Source organism: the organism of the source record quoted next, assembly GCF_019968985.1.
Source record: "MAG: Porospora cf. gigantea B chromosome Unknown PgB_NODE_73_length_46896_cov_129.992, whole genome shotgun sequence".
Taxonomy (NCBI): Eukaryota; Apicomplexa; class Conoidasida; order Eugregarinorida; family Porosporidae; genus Porospora; species Porospora cf. gigantea B.
Genome location: NW_027179238.1, coordinates 1 through 8696, shown reverse-complemented (window position 1 = coordinate 8696; position 8696 = coordinate 1). Strand labels below are relative to the sequence as shown.

The following is an 8696-nucleotide window of genomic DNA, read 5'->3' as shown; positions in this document are numbered from 1 at the left end:
GAATGTTGCGTAGCGAAGATCTCTGTCTCTCCAGCGCCTGTCGGGTTTCTTCCACTCTCAAGGGGTTCCGCAGCATCTACGTGTCCTTCTTGTCTTCGTTGCCTGACTGTTCAGCAAAGCTTTCTGGGTCGGAAAGATCCTTCTCTGTCCCTTCAGATGAATACTGAATGTTGCGTAGCGAAGATCTCTGTCTCTCCAGCGCCTGTCGGGCTTCTTCCACTCTCAAGGGGTTCCGCAGCGTCAGAGGTGGATGTCCGGTTCATATCCGAGCTCGACAGAGACGCAAACGTCAAGCAGGAGACGCTTCACGGAGGTCTCGATGCCTCTAACAAACGGTAAATACTCATCAACGCACTCCATGGCGATCGAACACCGCCCCATACCGTTCGCAGATTATGGCGCCTCCGGCGTGAGGTGGTCGGAACAGCCGTTTGCCATCTGTCACCTCTGGCAAATGAAAACTGGCGGGCAATCCGGCAAATTCAATTTCGATGGAGGCTCCTACAGGACAGATAGGCCAGGTTTCCCAAGCGGCCCCTGTAACCACTCTGGGCGAGCCGGTACGCGATACCATCATGCGTGACGTGAAGGACGTGGCGGACAAGTTCTGCTACGTCCTGAATCCCAAAATAAGAGAGGAGAACGCCAAGGGACTGAAGCGGTGGGATCTCTGGGGTCCCTTAGCCCTGTGCCTGCTTCTATCAGTGCTCCTCTACTTGCAGTCGGCTGCGGAGGAGGCGAAGCTGGTGTTCTCCATGGTTTTCGTTCTCTTTTGGTTGGGATCAGCTGTCGTAACCATCAATGCTGTGTTGCTTGGCGCGCAGCTTTCTATTTTCCAAGCGGTCTGCGTATTAGGTTACTCCGCGCTGCCGATAGGCCTGGCAGCACTAGCCTGCGCTTTCCTTCCAAGATTTCTTTCAATCATCAAGTGAGTTCCATCTGAGAAATCGACGCAGAATCTTCATCCTGGGGGCTGGATGCTCATGGTCTGTGCTGGCATCATCTGGATTCATGACTGGTCTCATCGCTCCTGAGAAAAAGCTTCTCGGACTCTACCCTGTGGTTCTGTTCTACGCGGCTCTATCAATAGTGGTGTTCCTTGTTTAACGCGCAACACGAAAATTAGGTCTCTTCCGCTACGACTTCGGGGCGTGCGTCGCTGGATGCGCAGCCTCGACATCCACAGTGGATGCACTCCACAACGCGTCCCTCCTCCAGATCTTTCTTTGGGACTCGGCAGATGCAGGTGGTTCCGAAATTGGTTCCCCCCGCCTGAATGCAGCGTAAACAGCACAACCGCTCATACCCTTGCTTCTTCCACTTCGCAATTAAATTTGCGTCCGCCCACCCCTCACGAAGGCAGTAGTCGTACACGTCACGGCTAACGATCTTTCTCTTGTAAAACGCCTCGTAAACGTAGCGACTCCGTTGGTGGTGGAGTCGCAAAATTGGCCACAGACTTTCGCATTTGCGCTTACCGTCATGTGGGTCACGTTCTGCATCACGCATTTGAATGAGGAAATCGTCCAGCGTGGGTTCAAGGATTTCAAACCCTGGCGGCGGACCTCTTCCTTTCCTAGAGTTCGATAGCGTTCTTATTCGTGGCATCAATTGGACCGTAAATCGCCTTTTTCCGAGATGTCGAAGCTTGCGTCGTTCCTCAACAAACAGAAGTCGCGTAAAGCTCCGAAGGCGAACGATACACTGGAGTCTCTCACGAACGCGTCGTTTGTCGATGTGACCCGCACCACGGAGCTGGTGGAAGAGGAGCGAAAGAAGATCATTAGTGAGTGGGCCCCGCCAGAAGAAGAGCTGGAGGAGGTGGAGGAGGTTCTCCCGGAGCCTGAAGAGCCCGCCAACGTCCCGGTAGTCGATGCCACCGGTCAGAGTGCTGCCTGGACCGGCAACAACCCCCTCAACATCCCCGAACCAGAACCCGAACCTATCCCCGCCCCGGTCGTCGAGGAACCGGTGTCGGCCACCCCTGGGCTCTACATTCCCGCTCACATGCGGGCTCCGGGTCAGGTGAAGGTTCGCAAGCCCAAACCACAAAACATAGAGTTCGACAACACTGGGGAGTTCCCATCACTCGAGAAGAAGGAAAAGCAAGTTGCCAACGTGTGGCAGGAAGCGGTTCCGACGTCAGTTCCTGAAGCCCCCGTGAAGGAAGTCAAGCCGGTGGCGGTGGACAACCAAGCACAGCGGGCTCGGGAGGTGCGAGATTGGATCGACGGGCATCTGCGCACGGTTCCCAAGACAAGCGCGGCCAAGACATGCGTCATCGACGAGGCCATGAACAAAACCAAGTTCACTGACCGGATGCGCCCTGTGGACCTCAGCGCTTACTGATTCGTCTCTCGAGTATTCGTTGCATGCTGGGCGCGAGCCAGTACTGCCTTGGCATGCAGGGGACCTCGCGCGCTGAAAACGATTTGAACTGCTTTACGATGCGTCGCCTGGCCATCTCTGTGTCAGCATTGAACAGTATTGGGCGGTCTCCGTCGTAGATGAGGTCGCAGTAGAGGTCCAGAAAGCGCGCCTCGAGCTCCGGTCTCAAATCGGACTGAATGTCGTAGTCCCAGAGGAATTTTTCTACAAAGTTAGACCACCGAATGAACTGAGGGTGACGAGTCAGCTGCTGTAGACGCCCCAGCTCGAAAAGAATCGAGGAGATAATGCACTTCAGTGCGCTGACGGAGGCAACTCTGGCCTCCAAAGCACGCACTGGTGCCGCGATCTTCAGTGCTACTGCGCGATTGACGATGTTCAGGTCGGCATCTTTGGAGACCTGGTGAGGGGGAAAGCACAAAGCAGCGAAATATTGCCAGAACCCAACCCCAAGTGCCATGTCGATGATTTGTGGTAGGTTCTCCCTGGCAGCTGCAGTGAGTTGATCCATCGTGGTCAGGTAGTTCTTGCTCAAGGGTCGAAAGACGTCCATGTCGACAACTCGTTTGCCGTGAGCAAACAGGACAGGCATCGGGGCTACCTTACACGAGGCCTCGTCGACACTGACCAAGCGGCAGTATAGACTGGAGCGAGAGTGGGGGTCGAGCGCGTTCTGGTACTCGTCCCAATCAGTCGTCAAACGAGACAGCAACAGCATATCACTCTCGTCCATTTCGCTAGGTAATCGAAATCGTTCCGCGCATTCCCCGCAGAATAGGCCAGGGGGGTCACTGGTTTCGAAGACGACGGACGGTACGCGCTCGGCAATCTCAAGGCGCTTCTCAAACTGTTCTTGTTCGGTTGACGACTTAGAAACGACACTGGACTCGTTTTCCAAGTAGAGATCGCTGAACCCATCGTCATCTGATTCCACAGGTATAATGGGGGAGTCACGGGAAACAAAAGGCGCGTCTATTGGCTGTTGACACTCCCAGCACTGCTTCCTGACGTCGCAGACGGTACGAATGGCCTCTTCTGCCACCTCACGAGTATGACCCTCGCAGATCTTCGCCACGCTAAGAGCGCATCCCACAGGTAGGGTATGGCACAGAAGCCGGACCACTGGAGGGATCAAGATCCGAGACGGCATCCCTAAAAAACCAGGAATTCGTTAATCACTGCGGCCGAGGGGATCGATGTTCATACGTGAAGAGCTGATGCTGTAGGGCTCAAGCACTGCCAGGCAGGTCCAGTACTCTCTCCACAGAGTGAGCGTCGTAGGAAACAGCACGCCCAATGACGCCACACTTAGCCACAGTGGTAGACGGACGACAGTAGTGACTGACACAGACAGAATGAAGCCTCCAATGCCCAGGTCGAATGCGCTGGATGAGGCGGTGGATTTGGTCTTACCAGCTTACAATGCGGAACAACGTCTCTACCCGCGATATGCAGTCATCAATGGCCTTCGGATGCAGGGACTGCAGTGCTGAACGCGGCGCCATTACAGTCGTTATGAGAGAAAGCAGTACTACAAACATGAGGCAGCAAAAGTCCACCTCCTGCAGGAGCACCAACGCAGGCGTGAGAGCCGAGGCTGGTGCCGCCACGTCGGCGAACACGAAACCTGCCAGCAGAGTCGCTACCGTGGTCATGCGCTCTAAACTCTTCAGCAGGAAGTCGAGCTCTTTAAGACGTATGGTCGTGCCAGTGACATGAAAGTTCGTTAGGGCCTGAACTTTGGCTGCCTGCAACATTTCAATTTAGGTCACGAAAACGCACTTCGAAGTTTACTCAACACCGTCTCTTGCCAGTGCAAAAGCATCAGGGCGGACTGAACTACGTCGGCTTCCAGCTCATTCAAAGCGGACGGGGATATCAACGGCGCTCGGCCTAGGGTTGTTTCTTGAAGGTTGATGCTGTGGCTTCTCCACATGCTGTTAACGACTCCATCCAATACTCGTCTGCGATGAGGATCCAGGTGTTCGTCGGAAAAGGAAGTCGGAGGCCTTGTCAATGTGGAGGGCTGTCGTCCGGTGATCCTCTCGTAGGCCTCCTGTTCGGAATGCAAAGTCCTGATTTGCTCCTGAATCTCTGTAGGCCAAGTGGCATTCCCGTTCCCTAGCATTAAGTCTCGCCTCTCCTGATTTTCCATCAGTCGGGGGTCCAGCTCTTCTAAGGCAATAAGGACTGGGTGCTGCCTTTCTGTGGTCTCACCATCTGCTTTTCGATCGAAGCTGAGTTCATTAAATAACGCAGCCATTTTTTTGAAATAACTGTCATGCACGGTGCCGTGTCTTTAATCGCAGGCTAAGTTTTTTGAGCCCAGCAGGGATGGCCTTCTTAGGAGGCCGGCTGGAGTCCTCGGATGTCGGCGCGCTGGTGGTGGTCGATAGGACTGATTGCGAGCCCGCCTTCACAACTCGGGCTGTTGACGGCGTCATAGTAACACCTGCACGTCGAAAGTGGTTCCGGATGCGCGAAATCTCCATCTCCGATAGTTGACACGGGCACGTCGTGACTTGACCTGAGAGGTATGCCACCGCAGCCGGTACGCGCGACCGCCCATCCTCCAGGGTTTCCGCCACCTCAGCCTCCGTTTGCCTCATATACTCCGCATCTCTGAAGCCATTCATGGCATCTAGATCCGATCTCATATTCCGCAGCTCCTGCTGGTATTGGTGGGAGAACGCCGCACGTTCGTCAAATAGAGCTGGTTTGAGCTGTGCCCTGATGGCCTCTGCTCTAGTCTGGGCTTCTGCCACCATGGCGTTGCTCATGATATCCACCTCACGAAGTCTTCGAACAATATCCCTGCCGCAGCACCGCGTCGCGTTTCCACGGCGGGCTTGGTTGACCGTTTGTTCCTGAGTACAGTTGTTCAACGGATTCAGACACGGGAAGTTCATCGCATTCCAGTCAGAGAATTAGACGTTTTTACTCAATGGGCCGCTGCCTCTTATCATCAGGTGCACGTGGATTACCTTTGGAATAGAATTCCTGCAGCAAAGTCACTGACACCTCTGCCATAAGACCGCCCACGCAGTCCAAGGCGGGAAAACCTCTAGACACCGCGGAATGCACAGGTAGTACGGAGCCGCACCCCCCAAACTTGTCATTCCGGCAGCCGTAATAGACTCGTACGAGTCCGACAAGTTTCAGCGCTGCTGCGCACATGACACAGGGCTCGACCGTGACGAACAACGCGACATCCCGTAGGCGGGCTGGAAGGTCCGTCGGCTGCTCAAGGGCGATGAGGGCGTCCATAGCCTCCAGCTCGCAGTGACGAGTCGCGTTACGCGATTTATTGGTGCCGTTGTGACCCTCAGCCAACACTTGTTTCGACTTTAGGTCCACCAAGACACATCCGACAGGAATCTCGGAGTCCCTCGCTCCATGTTGGGCCTGAGTGCAGTGTGGTCTGATCACTCACCAGGCGAAAGGCCTTGGTCATGAATTCCTCCTGTTCATGAGGAGTCAACAAATTCGTCATTATCGCCGAGCATCTCGCCATGGAAATTGCCGATGGCATTCCAAAAGATATGGACCGAGAGACGTTGATGCGACTGGAAGTCTGCCGCGATGTGATGGAGTTCTGCGACGCGCTACTCAAAGAATCAGAAGGCATTGAAGGTGGTTCTGAAGGGCGAGCGGATGCCGGGAACACTGCAGCTGTTCAAACCGCACTAGACGAGTTGCACTGCCTGACTCAAGGTCTGCAATGTCACGCGCGCTGGTCTACGCGCGAGTGGCTTAACTATACCAGCGAAGACCGTGATGAGGCTCTTCGTCAGCGACGAGACAAATCTGCGGCGTTGGACATCAAACGGACACGTCTCGAGCGTGATGCCCAGACACATGAGGAGTACCCTTACTTGCAAGCCGTGTGCAAGGATGAGTGTGACATGGACTCCATGGAGACCACGATCGCGGCCGCTTTGCAGTCACGCACGGAGGCCACCAACCGGTTGAAGGCTGCTCAGGAAACTCTGTCGGACCAGAGAAGCCAGTTCGACACAGCAACCAAGGTGGGCGCAATACCGGTGTGCGATGCAGTCTCGGGAAGCTATGGTGCGCCAGTCCTCACACCTACGAGGCGCCGCAAATACGTACTTGGAACACCTTGGAAGACTCTAACTGTGAGTCTTGTGAATTGGCGAGGCTGCCCCTACCAAGCTGCTGTGCAGTGACCGGCGACGCGAGGACGACGCCAAAATGCCCCAACCCTCCGATACATGTGGCAAGGATGTACTTCTGGCTCCGACTTGAATCCAGATTGGATTTCAGTTGAACAAGTGGACGAAAGCGAATACGTCCTGCCCTCTCTGTTCAGAGGCGCCCCACACTCTCTGTTCAGAGGCGCCCCACACTCTCTGTTCAGAGGCGCCCCACAATGCGATAAATTGTGAAAGTGTTTCATCTCGAACGTTATTACTTGCGGATGCGGTTAAGGCTCTTTCCACCTCCCACAACAGATTGGAAAAGGCGACGTATCATCGACTTTTTCGTACCGAACATTAGAAACGTTAAAGACTCGCTTGTAAAATCTTACTAGCCTTTCTACAAAAGATCGTAAGCGCTTGCTGCAGAAGAGGCACTTGCTACACCTTTAACCAACGCATTAGGGAGAGACTCGATGGATGCTTGAAGTGGGTGTAGCGTCTTATTGGACAAGAGGACTTCTATCAATGACAGAAGGGGTGAAACCGCAGGCGCCAAAGACGTAACAAAGCCGAAGAGAGGGTTAACGCGAGTATGGAGCAGGGAGATTAGCGGACTGCTCATGAGGAAGCCCACGATCGGTGCAATCAGAGCATTCATTATATTGATGTGCTTCGTAGTGAGTGATGTCATGATCGACTTAATCGCAGGGCCGACCAGCAGAACTGTGACGGCGACGCCGGCTAGGATAGGTCCAGCCAACGACGTACCCAGATGCAAGGCGTGTAGCAAAGCAAACAGAGGGACGGCTGCTGGCCCAGCCAGAAGGGCAGCGATCGCAGGTCCAACGACAACCGGAGCCAGTTTAATCAGCGCTGGTAGCGCAAGCAATGGTGCCTTGCTCACCAGACTGCATACCGCTCCAATAGGGGCAACAAGAGGTCCAGCGACTAGCCCTGTTAGAGCAGGTCCCGTCAGGATCTTAGATATCGAAGAGAGGACAGGCTCAGTGATTCGAGCAAAAGCCTCCACTTGTCTGGCCCTGCCAATCACTGCAGACTTCACAGGTGCTTCGAGTTTCGCACGCGCCTTCCTCGGTCCGAATAGTAGCGTTCGGATAAAGAGTGCAGGCCACGTCAGGAGCAACTCTAGCATCGCAACATCCACTGCAGTGGGATTAATCTTCAGACCAAAGTGAAAACTGAGGTCCTTCACTTCCCGCGCTCTGTCCTCGTCGGAGACGGTGTAAGCCCTTACAAGCTGTTTTACGACGTCCTGCTCTGAGCCATCCAATGGATCTTCTGGAGTTAGCGCTTGGTCCCACTTCAGACCACCGGTTTCAGAGAGAGATGTCTCTGGCCCATACATGCGGTCTTCCCTTTTGCTGTCCGCACACACGCTGGTAGCGTTAAGAGCGTAAATCACTAAAGCAGTAGAAAACGCACGCATGGTGAATAATGGGAGTCAATATTCAGTAAGCTCTATGACTGGGGGGTAAAGTAAAAAATAAAAATAAATTCAGAGGGTCTTGATGTTTTAATCATATACAATAAGTTTAATCTTTAAATGTTAAAACCCCATTTTACAAGAACAACTAGTTTAATCTTTAAAAGTTAAAGATCCAATAATATCTTGCCAACTCTACTTCAAAAGGTTGTACGCGCTGGACAGAGGGTAGGGAGAAGTTTCAGCAACTTCGTTAGCAACGATCTTAGGTAGAACTTGGATGGAATTCTGAAGTGGTCGCAGCGTCTGATTGGACAACAGGACGTTCAGCAACGACAGCAGAGATCGAACCGCAGGTTCCAAAGACGTGAGGGGGGTCGTGAGGGGGGTAAGAAGAGGTTTAATCTGAGAGAGGAGCGCGACGATTCGAGGGCTGCTCAGCAGGAGGTCCATAAAGGACCTTAGCAGAGAATTCATCGCCTCAATGTGCTTCGTAGTGAGTGATGCCATGATCGACTTAATCGCAGGGCCGACCAGCAGAACTGTGACGGCGACGCCGGCTAGGATAGGTCCAGCCAACGACGTACCTAGATGCAAGGCGTGTAGCAAGGCAAACAGAGGGACGGCTGCTGGCCCAGCCAGAAGAGCAGCGATCGCAGGTCCAACGACAACCGGAGCCAGTTTAATCAGCGCTGGTAGCG

At 53.9% G+C, this 8696-nt stretch overlaps 10 protein-coding genes across 15 annotated transcripts; 3 read left to right on the top strand and 7 right to left on the bottom strand.

The window, feature by feature from the left end:
• Window positions 1-491: 491 nt before the first annotated feature.
• On the top strand, window positions 492-1107 carry KVP17_001490 (uncharacterized protein; the record flags this gene model as incomplete). 2 transcript variants are annotated; one of them, XM_068516934.1, is made up of 2 exons in its annotated part: window positions 492-928; window positions 957-1107. In XM_068516934.1, 2 exons carry the CDS (start codon window positions 492-494, stop codon window positions 1105-1107), a joined length of 588 nt encoding a protein of 195 aa, XP_068372043.1. The 2 variants fall into 2 exon arrangements, with proteins under 2 accessions (XP_068372043.1, XP_068372042.1); XM_068516933.1 differs by lacking the exon at window positions 957-1107 and having other exon boundaries at window positions 492-932.
• A 15-nt stretch (window positions 1108-1122) lies between these two features.
• KVP17_001500 (uncharacterized protein) lies at window positions 1123-1509 on the bottom strand (the record flags this gene model as incomplete). Its single annotated transcript, XM_068516950.1, has 1 exon — window positions 1123-1509. The coding sequence occupies one exon, from the start codon at window positions 1507-1509 to the stop codon at window positions 1123-1125; it is 387 nt and encodes a 128-aa protein (XP_068372059.1).
• Window positions 1510-1638: 129 nt separating this feature from the next.
• On the top strand, window positions 1639-2349 carry KVP17_005221 (uncharacterized protein; the record flags this gene model as incomplete). Its single annotated transcript, XM_068515027.1, has 1 exon — window positions 1639-2349. One exon carries the CDS (start codon window positions 1639-1641, stop codon window positions 2347-2349), a length of 711 nt encoding a protein of 236 aa, XP_068372076.1.
• Window positions 2336-4145, bottom strand: KVP17_001493 (uncharacterized protein; the record flags this gene model as incomplete). 3 transcript variants are annotated; one of them, XM_068516939.1, is made up of 4 exons in its annotated part: window positions 2601-2617; window positions 2647-3540; window positions 3568-3773; window positions 3802-4145. In XM_068516939.1, the coding sequence occupies 4 exons, from the start codon at window positions 4143-4145 to the stop codon at window positions 2601-2603; spliced, it is 1461 nt and encodes a 486-aa protein (XP_068372048.1). The 3 variants fall into 3 exon arrangements, with proteins under 3 accessions (XP_068372047.1, XP_068372048.1, XP_068372049.1); XM_068516938.1 differs by lacking the exons at window positions 3568-3773; window positions 3802-4145 and having other exon boundaries at window positions 2336-3538; XM_068516940.1 differs by lacking the exons at window positions 2601-2617; window positions 2647-3540; window positions 3568-3773 and having other exon boundaries at window positions 3798-4145.
• An 11-nt stretch (window positions 4146-4156) lies between these two features.
• On the bottom strand, window positions 4157-4651 carry KVP17_001504 (uncharacterized protein; the record flags this gene model as incomplete). The annotated part of the gene is made up of 1 exon (XM_068516954.1): window positions 4157-4651. One exon carries the CDS (start codon window positions 4649-4651, stop codon window positions 4157-4159), a length of 495 nt encoding a protein of 164 aa, XP_068372063.1.
• A 16-nt stretch (window positions 4652-4667) lies between these two features.
• KVP17_001499 (uncharacterized protein) lies at window positions 4668-5297 on the bottom strand (the record flags this gene model as incomplete). The annotated part of the gene is made up of 1 exon (XM_068516949.1): window positions 4668-5297. One exon carries the CDS (start codon window positions 5295-5297, stop codon window positions 4668-4670), a length of 630 nt encoding a protein of 209 aa, XP_068372058.1.
• A 28-nt stretch (window positions 5298-5325) lies between these two features.
• Window positions 5326-5881, bottom strand: KVP17_001487 (uncharacterized protein; the record flags this gene model as incomplete). 2 transcript variants are annotated; one of them, XM_068516925.1, is made up of 2 exons in its annotated part: window positions 5326-5793; window positions 5822-5881. In XM_068516925.1, 2 exons carry the CDS (start codon window positions 5879-5881, stop codon window positions 5326-5328), a joined length of 528 nt encoding a protein of 175 aa, XP_068372034.1. The 2 variants fall into 2 exon arrangements, with proteins under 2 accessions (XP_068372034.1, XP_068372035.1); XM_068516926.1 differs by lacking the exon at window positions 5822-5881 and having other exon boundaries at window positions 5326-5655.
• A 19-nt stretch (window positions 5882-5900) lies between these two features.
• KVP17_001510 (uncharacterized protein) lies at window positions 5901-6578 on the top strand (the record flags this gene model as incomplete). Of its 2 annotated transcripts, XM_068516963.1 has the most annotated exons (2): window positions 5931-6416; window positions 6445-6525. In XM_068516963.1, the coding sequence occupies 2 exons, from the start codon at window positions 5931-5933 to the stop codon at window positions 6523-6525; spliced, it is 567 nt and encodes a 188-aa protein (XP_068372072.1). The 2 variants fall into 2 exon arrangements, with proteins under 2 accessions (XP_068372071.1, XP_068372072.1); XM_068516962.1 differs by having other exon boundaries at window positions 5901-6578.
• A 370-nt stretch (window positions 6579-6948) lies between these two features.
• On the bottom strand, window positions 6949-7998 carry KVP17_001506 (uncharacterized protein; the record flags this gene model as incomplete). The annotated part of the gene is made up of 1 exon (XM_068516957.1): window positions 6949-7998. One exon carries the CDS (start codon window positions 7996-7998, stop codon window positions 6949-6951), a length of 1050 nt encoding a protein of 349 aa, XP_068372066.1.
• Window positions 7999-8190: 192 nt separating this feature from the next.
• Window positions 8191-8505, bottom strand: KVP17_001511 (uncharacterized protein; the record flags this gene model as incomplete). The annotated part of the gene is made up of 1 exon (XM_068516964.1): window positions 8191-8505. The coding sequence occupies one exon, from the start codon at window positions 8503-8505 to the stop codon at window positions 8191-8193; it is 315 nt and encodes a 104-aa protein (XP_068372073.1).
• Window positions 8506-8696: the final 191 nt, after the last annotated feature.